This window comes from Larus michahellis, chromosome 8 (genome assembly GCF_964199755.1).
Source record: "Larus michahellis chromosome 8, bLarMic1.1, whole genome shotgun sequence".
Lineage (NCBI taxonomy): Eukaryota > Metazoa > Chordata > Aves > Charadriiformes > Laridae > Larus > Larus michahellis.
The window spans coordinates 55,838,759-55,847,263 of NC_133903.1; the positions used below are offsets into that span (position 1 = coordinate 55,838,759).

The following is an 8,505-nucleotide window of genomic DNA, read 5'->3' on the forward strand; positions in this document are numbered from 1 at the left end:
GGGCGAATGGCTGCAGCCAGGCCCTCCTGCTGTTGGGTTTGTAATCCATGCAGGAGGGGTTTTCCACTCCAAAACGCTCTAAGGTTGATGAAATCACTCGGTTGCTTTGATGGGATAAAACATATGGAGATGTTAGTCATGGTGTGAGAGAGGAATCGGGTTGCGTTGTGGATCGAAGCTCCGGTCCTGCGGCCACGGGCTGGGGGTGGAGGGCTCCGGGCGCAGGAGAACCTCGCCATGACACCTCTGAACCCAGAGGAAGCCCCAGAAGTGAATCGGGTTTCCCAGGGTATTGCCCTGTATCATTTTATGAACTCCCTCGTGTATAAAATGTTTATAAATATTTGTGGATTAAGATACACAGGTCTATTTTTAAGATTTAAGTTAAATAAGTTAATTAATGGCTGGCCTTTTTTGCCTAAACGTGCAATGAGATATATTATACCTTTAGTCTACGATGGCCTAGGTACTGCTTAGTCTGTGATGAAAACTTTGCTGCTTACCTACTGTTCTCAGAGAAAAAAAACTGTAAAAGACGTACAGGTTTGTTGCACACGGACTATTGCAGCAGCAAAGCTTTGTATTTGACCACTGGTAATATGAATGTGTTGTATTGACTTGTTGAAGATAATCATGAAACAACATATTTTAAATGTTACTTGCCTTATAGATTAGAAGACGACTATGTGGATATCATTTTTGTAAATAATGTTTTTTATAAATGTCTCTCCTCCATTCTCCCCGTCACCCATTTCACAAAATCTTGAATATGCAATTATTTACCATGCATAATGTTGCAACAAATAAATCCCCACGTGAGAACAAAGTTTATTAATTCTATACATAAGAACCACGTTAAATACCCTATTGAGTTACAATTTAAATGTGATTTTTTTTTTCCCTTGAAAATAAACAGAAACCATAAAACCCTACTTTTTCTGAGTGAGCTTTGCTTGCGCATGCAGGAGAACGCGGGGGAGCTGGGCAGAGTTATCAGGGGTGCCTTGTCCCCAGCCCAAAATATGATTACTGCTGGAGCTATGCACTGCTTCCCGGCTTGGGGACAGGTCAGTGTCAGCATCTGGGGACATACAGGGACCCATGGGGACCGTGGGGACGGGTGGAGCTTGAGAGGAATTCATGGGGGCTGTGGGGACATGAGGGACTGTGTTGTCCCTAAATTAGGGTTCTTCACCTGGGGTGCGAGAGCCAATCAATCAACTCAGTGTCGAGATATTCGGTTTTATTTCCGTTCTGCAGAATCAGGTGCCGGGCATTTAACAACAGCCAGCACACACCACAGGTTTCAAACCGCCCAATATTTATAACAATAGAATACAGCTGATTGGTTAATAATCATTCATTCACCACTTCTAGCTATACACATGCATCTAAACTCATGTTTAAAACATTTAGGGAGGTTACCTGATTAGCATGCTTATTATTCACAAAGGGGTATGATTTTAGCATTATAATTGCCCAAGTTTAGTTTGGGATACACTCATGGCTTGACTGGTTCAGAAGTTATATTTTTTGCTATCTTATGTCTAAGTCAGCACCTGGAAAAGAACAGATGAGACACTGTTTTGTTCACATCCTATTCAAGGTTAAGTACCTTCTGTGATGTCTCAACCATGTCCCAGCTGACACTTCTTGATAAACTTTTAACTTTGTTCTTTAGAGGTCAGCTGTGGGTGCGTGTGGGGTTGAGGGGACGCATGGAGGCCATGGTGACATGTCAGGGCTGTAGGAACACATGGGGATCTGTGGGGTCCACGGGGATACACAGGGGTCATGGGGACCCGTGTGACCTACAGGGACATGTGGGGACCTGTGGCGGCCATAGACACACACAGGGGTTGTAGATACACGTGGGAGGCCATGACGACATGTGGGGGCTATGGAGACCCATAGGGGCTGTAGGGATCTGTGGGGTCCATGGGGATCCACAGGGGTCATGGGGACCTGTTTGGGCTGCAGGGACCTGTGGAGGTCATTGGAACCCACGGGGGGCTATAGGGACCCGTGGGGGCTGTAGGCAGACGTGGGGACCTGTGGAGGCCATGGGGGCCCAGGGGACCCATAGGGGCCATGGAGACATGTGGGGACCGTGCAAACCCCTGGGGCCATGGGGACATAAGGGGGCTGTGTGGACACACGGGGACTGTGGGGACGTGTAGAGACCACAGGGGCCCACGGGGACTTGCAGGGTCCACAAAGGCTGTGGGGACACTTGAAGACCCATGGAGGCCATGGGGACTCGGGGGGACACATGGAGGCCCATGGGGACTTGTAGGGACACATGGAGGCCCACGGGGACTTGCAGGGACCCCTGAAGGCTGTGAGGACATGTGGGGACGTGTGGAAGCCATGGGGACACCTGGGGCTTTTAGCTGTACATGGGGACCTGTGGAGGCCGTGGGGACACGCAGGACCCATGGAAGCTGCGGAGCCACGGAGGCGGGGGGGGGGGGGGGCGCAACGCGACATGGCGGCCTGTGCCGGCGCCACCGCTTGGGGCTGCCGGGCAGGCGGCGGCCCAGCACCACCCCGCGGCCGCGGGGAGCCGGCGGGGCGGTGCTGGCCGCCTCCTTCCCGCCCTTCCGCCTCCCCTCAGCAGCGGTGCGGGGATGCATGGCGGCGCGGCCGGCAACGACCCCCGGTCGGGTAGGTGCCAGGGCTGGGAGCTTCGGGGCGGAACCAGGCGCCTTCCTCCGGCTTCCGCGGGGTGGGTCTTCCCTCAGAAACCCGAGCTTAACCTCTCCCCTCAGGTCCCCCCCGGCGCTTCCCGGTGGCGGCGGTGGATGATATCCTGAAGGATGTGGTGGGGAGCTACCTGAGGGAGCAGCCCTACGAGCCGGCCCGCTGCAGGGACATGGCGAAGGACATCGCTGAGGTATCGCTGCGCTCCAGGCGGCCATTTTGTCCTCACACCTCGACGGGGTGTGAGGGAGGTGGCCGTCGGGGCGGGGAGGTTCCCAAATGTAAATATCAAGTGTAAAACAAGTGCTGGAGGAGGCCGTCAGGATGCATCAAGGGTTGGTCTGAGGCGGGTGGAGGCTTATATGAGTTCACGATGAGGTGTGTTCGAGTAGCAGTGGCTCTGGCCAAGCGTGTGCTTCAGCAAAAACTCCATGTTGTGGTTGCCCTGGCCAGAAATGCCATTAATAAGTTTTAAGTATGTATCAGACCTTTCCTTCCAGTTATGGTAGTAGCTGAATTCTGCACAGTGACACGAGTGCAAGCTCCTCGGTTAAATCCAGTATTGCTGCTGAGAAAAGACTGCCCTGACCCTTTAGTCGTTCAGCTGATTTGGTCCAGAAGAGCATTAAAAAAAAGCGGTACTGTCAGCTCTTCCTTTCCCCCCTGTAATCAGCAGGTAACTGTGAACACATACGGAGGAGAATAGGGTGATCACATACCGTAACTCCTTACTGGACATCTGTGCCTGCATTTCTGTAGCCCAGCAGGAAGGTGTGCCTGTTTTTAGCAGGTGGAAGTGTTGCTTCTCCTGTGAAAGGACCTCGGCAGCGTACACGCCACCTGCCCGCGGGGCTGGGGGCGTTTGCAATACACATTTCAAATGCTGCAGCTCAAAGATTGTCGTCAGGATTGTTGCAAGGGCTCCACTGCGCGATGCTTGCAGTTGTCTGTCCCAGAAAACCAAACCCCGGAGCATCCCCTGCAATGAGAGCTCACCACCTGTGTCTGAATGTGTTTGTCTCTTGCAGGTTATTAAAGCTCGGGTAAAAGACCTTAAGATACCGAGGTACAAGATCGTTGTGGTGACACACATTGGGCAGCTGAATGAGCAGAGCATGCAAATCGGAAGCCGGTGCCTGTGGGATCCTGCGAGCGATACGTTTTCGTCGTACGTGTTCAAGAACACTTCACTGTTTGCTCTCGCCAATGTCTACGCTGTCTATTTTGAGTAAGGAGGTAGTTGCGTTTCACAGCAAGAGTAATGAACATTCAGCCTAACTGTTCCTGTTTCTGTTGTTGAAAATGGTTGTGAAGGACCGAGGCAACTTTCACCTGTTTTGAAATGTGGTTACTGTGAGCCTTTTGGTGGGGAAAGTAATAATTGCATTTCCCAGAGCTTTCTCTGGGAAGCGATTCTCTGTGGTGTGCTGTTTCGCACCTGATTCTAGCAGCTTTCAGAACCAGCTATCCCTGTAATACTTTTTTTCTCCCTGAATTTGCCCTCACTACATGATCCCCGAGTAGAAAACGCATTTTTGGAAAGCAAAACAAAGGCATTTTAAAATTATCTCCGTTAAACGGTGCTCGTGGGCAGTTAAGCATGGGGCCACTCCGTGCACGTGCTGTATTGCAGGCGCTGTGTGCCATCGAGCTGCAGTAGCTCGGTGCTGTTGTTCCCCCTGCCCTGCCTGGGGAACGATGGAGGGATCTCTCCAGACCTTCTTGCCGGGCCCAGCGGTGTCCTGGGTCAGGGGGGCTCTGTGGTGGAGGGGCCGCAGGGAGCAAGAGAGTCGTGAGCTTTGCTTGCTGGGGGCTGCCCCAGAGCCCCGAGAAAGGCCAAAGGTGGTCCAGAGGAAGTGGTTAGTTCTGCTTGGGGAAGACTAGCTCTGTCCCACGGTGCTTGAAATGAAGTGAAAAGTGTCTTCAAGTAGTATCATGTTTAGAATATATAGATCTAACATGTCTGGGCCCTTCTGTTGACGGTGATCAAATCTAGCAAGAAAAAACGTTGAATTGGGGCTCTCAGCTGATACCTGGCTATAGCCAAGAGGGGGAGTGCGGCCCTCTGAGCTCAGCCGTGTATTTCCCGTCTCCCTGGTTGCAGATTAACTGTCCAATAGGTAGGACCCTGGGTGGATGTTTACTGGAAGCAGCTGGAATAGGAAATAACCCACAGCCGCTCCTGCCCAGCTCCAGGGCTAGAGCTGACCCATCCCAGGTCTCGTGTGCTGCGGCCTTGGCTTTATTCTGAGCCTGAAAACAGACTTTTTGCTACCCATATTTTACAGTTGAAACCTGCTGTTGCATTTTCATAAGTAGGAAAACAAGCATATAACAAATTGCGTATTTTATCGCATTCTATGTGCTAAGCTGAAACTAGAACAGTAGTTAGATGGGAAGAACTGTTTGTACTCGTGACTAAAAGTTTAACTCTAAACCACTGCAAACACTTTGTGGAATCCACACAGCCCAGCCTGCAGCCGTTCGCTGGTTTGCACTACATTTAACATTCAGGCTTTACTCCCTAGCGTACTGCAAAGAATGAATTGACAATTAAAGAAGACAACTGAAATAATTGTGGTTTATGTCATGATTATTTTAATACAAAGCTGTCACACTGAACCTCGTCGGCGTCTGCTGCGTTTCAGCACAGGGAACTGATCTCTCTCTCGCTGCAGCCGATGCTGCAGCAGGATGTGGTCAGCAGTTTGGCGGCTTCGCGCTTTTTTAGGGTGGATGTTTTCCTGGTGCGCTGCAAATCTCGCTCTGTCTCAGGCTGGGTGTTGGGGATTTCTTCACTGTCAGTCTCCAGGTCTGTGTGCGTCGAGGAATCGGCATAACCGTTGTTCTCTTGTGAGAAAGGCACGGGATTTTCACTCTCTGCTGCATCAAAATTCAAAGCTAAAAATTAAAAGTCATGGAGTCGTGAGTAGTTTATATCTTTGCTAGAAAGACAGACCAGCCTAGAGCCAGGGAGCTGAAAGTATTGTTTTCCGTGTCTCTGACGTGAGCAACCAAGATCTACCAGATCACTGACTTCTCACCAGGGCAGTATTAAAATAGATGTGCGAGGTACACATTCTGTGATTAACATGTTAAAAAAACCCAGTAATTTAGGGATTCATATTGAAGAGTGGTTTTTGTAGGAATAGTTGCTGTGTCAGTCGTCCACCTATGTGTTTGGTTCGAAGGGTAAAACCATGATTTGATGTGTCAGTGCCCCTTGACCAGCATGTTGTGGGTTTCCTAAAACACAGATATGATGTGAAGGCACCTCACAATTTCAAAGTTCCTGGATGTTCCCGCTTAAATTACGCTTGCGATCCATGTGCATTTTAAATACCACAGTACAACTGGGCACCGCCTTGTGGAGTTTATAAAGGTACAGTAGTTGTCTCGCTTGGTTTAGCGGTGGGGGTTTCTTCTCCTTTAACAGTCCCTTGGGTAGGGTGTTGCAAGTGGCATTGCTTTTTATGTTTGTTTAAAGCTGCTGCTACAACAGAATTTTAAAAAAAGGCAGATGTTACTGCATGAAAAGCATAGGAAGCTGCTGTTCCTGTCATCTGCCTCATTTATTTTCTTTTTTCTAGCTCTTTTAACCTGTCAGGGTACAAATTTCTAGCAGTGCATGTAATGGCTGAATTGCCTATAAATGCATACACCACCATGTGAAGATACTTAGGTTGCAGAGTATATATCCAACATACTTTATTATAATATTTTTAAGTTGTAATAAAGTTCCTGGTTTCTAGTGGGGAAAGTGGTGTATCCTACTGAAGACAGCAGTAAAAAACGTGCATTGGCTGCAGCGAAGCTTGTCTCTGACAGATTTTCAGGGATAGCCTTGGGCTTAACTCGTCATTGCTCAGGTTGACATGGAAAATCTTGATCTAAATGTTATTTATTTGGCAAAATAGCACTCTAAGCTAAGCCAGAAAGCATGAAGTGGCACCGCTTCTCTTGCTGTCTCCCAGCAAAGCCGGTGCTGACCATGGTTGAGGTGCAGCTCTGGAGGGGAGCAGCAGAAGCCGAGGGGGCAGCTCTGCCCTGAGCTGCAGCCTGCAGGTGGTTTGGGTCTTCCAAATCTTTGCAGGGGGTGAAGAGCATTAATTAGTACTTACCAAACAGGTAGTGATAATCAGTCAAATGCCTTTTCCAGCGAGAGCCGCCGCAGGTGAAGACGACAGCTCTGACGAAGTCTCTTCCGCAGAGCCTGATGGTGTTCCCTTCCCCACGTCCTTCCCGTGCCACCAGCAGGAGAGCCAGCAAGGCCAGCACCACCACCGTGCCCCTCATTCTGCGGATGCCGTGCTCTTGCAGGGTGTGAGGGAGCTGCAGGACGAGGTGGGGAGTTCTGCTGAAGCCGACACATTTATACCAATGGCCCATCCGCTCCACTGAGTGGCTTGTTCTGAGGATGACTTAATGTTTGCTAAAACCAAGTTAATCGCTTGTTTCCGGTAATGTTTTAAGTGCTTCGGGATTTGTGCTGGGATTTCGGTCAGGTATTAAAGACTTCTTAAGACTGTAACTGCTTTACTATAGGAACACATGTAGTATAACATATTTATAGGGTACAGGCTTAGGTCAATACCATTAATGTGTATGTTCTGAAAAAATGAAAGGGTGTTTATTACATGATTTGTAGATAATGGGTTCTGTCTCGGTGTGTTTCCCACGCAGCCTGTTGCCCAGCTGTGCCTGTTACCACAGTGTAAGCAACACCGGGTCTTCTGTTAGTGATCCCAAACTAAAAGGGAGTTACCAACTTCCAGTGACGTCTGCAGTTGCGAACCTCTTTGTTACCCCTGCCCTGTTCTCTTGGCAGGCATCCTCTTGTCCAGCCGGCAACTGCGGATGCTTCAGAGGAATCTCCCAGTACCGGGCAGTTACTGGTGACAAAATCATGTACTGAGGGTTATTGTGGTAAATGTAGGCTGCACGTGTCTTGTTACGATTCCTGGCGTGCTGTGTGATCGGATGCGGTCCTGGTGCATGCAGAGCATTTGAGCACAGTGCACTGGCTGTAATGAACTGTGCAGAGCGGTGGAGTTGTTTGACAGCTTGTGTCCTATGAAGGCAGGCTGAAAGAGTTGGGGGGATTCAGCCTGGAGAAGGCTCCGGGGAGAACTTCCAGCCCCTTCCAGGCCCTAAAGGGGCTCCAGGAAAGCTGGGGAGGGACTCTGGAGCAGGGAGGGGAGCCATGTAGGACGAGGGGGAAGGGTTTTACACTGCAAGAGGGGAGACTGAGATGAGATGTGAGGCAGAAATTGTTGGCTGTGAGGGCGGTGAGCCCCTGGCCCAGGTTGCCCAGAGAAGCTGTGGCTGCCCCATCCCTGGAGGGGTTCAAGGCCAGGTTGGACGGGGCTTGGAGCAACCTGGGCTGGTGGGAGGTGTCCCTGCCCAGGGCAGGGGGTGCCACTGGGTGGCCTTTAAGGTCCTTTCAAACACAGACCCAAACCATTCTGTGATTTGCCCGGCAGGTACCTGGATGCAGGGAAGTAGCTCTGCTGCAGCTGCACAGCTCACCAGTCTCTGCAGCAAGGCCTGTAGATGCGGCCCTTGTCCAAAAAGGCACAGAAAAGAGAGGGAGAGGCTCTAACCGAAGCACAGAATAGCTACAGATCGGTGTCCTGACCATCCTTTTCATTCTGGTAATATCTGAAAGAGAAAAGTGGGTTCACTAAAGCAGCACGGAGCAGTGTTCTGTGCCCTGGGAGCAGGGGTTAGCAGGTTGGTTACGGTGACATGGGTGGTGTTGGCTGCAGCTGTTGTAAGCTTCTATAAAAAATTCTTGCAATA

General features: G+C 50.3%; 2 protein-coding genes across 2 annotated transcripts; one reads left to right on the plus strand and one right to left on the minus strand.

The window, feature by feature from the left end:
- Positions 1-2,522: 2,522 nt before the first annotated feature.
- On the plus strand, positions 2,523-5,631 carry DYNLT5 (dynein light chain Tctex-type family member 5). The gene is made up of 3 exons (XM_074598432.1): positions 2,523-2,667; positions 2,772-2,896; positions 3,732-5,631. Exons 1-3 carry the CDS (start codon positions 2,631-2,633, stop codon positions 3,933-3,935), a joined length of 366 nt encoding a protein of 121 aa, XP_074454533.1. The 5' UTR covers positions 2,523-2,630; the 3' UTR covers positions 3,936-5,631.
- INSL5 (insulin like 5) lies at positions 5,348-7,114 on the minus strand. The gene is made up of 2 exons (XM_074598431.1): positions 6,825-7,114; positions 5,348-5,583 (listed from the first exon to the last, which is right to left on the minus strand). The coding sequence occupies exons 1-2, from the start codon at positions 7,090-7,092 to the stop codon at positions 5,348-5,350; spliced, it is 504 nt and encodes a 167-aa protein (XP_074454532.1). The 5' UTR covers positions 7,093-7,114.
- Between the last annotated feature and the right edge of the window lie 1,391 nt (positions 7,115-8,505).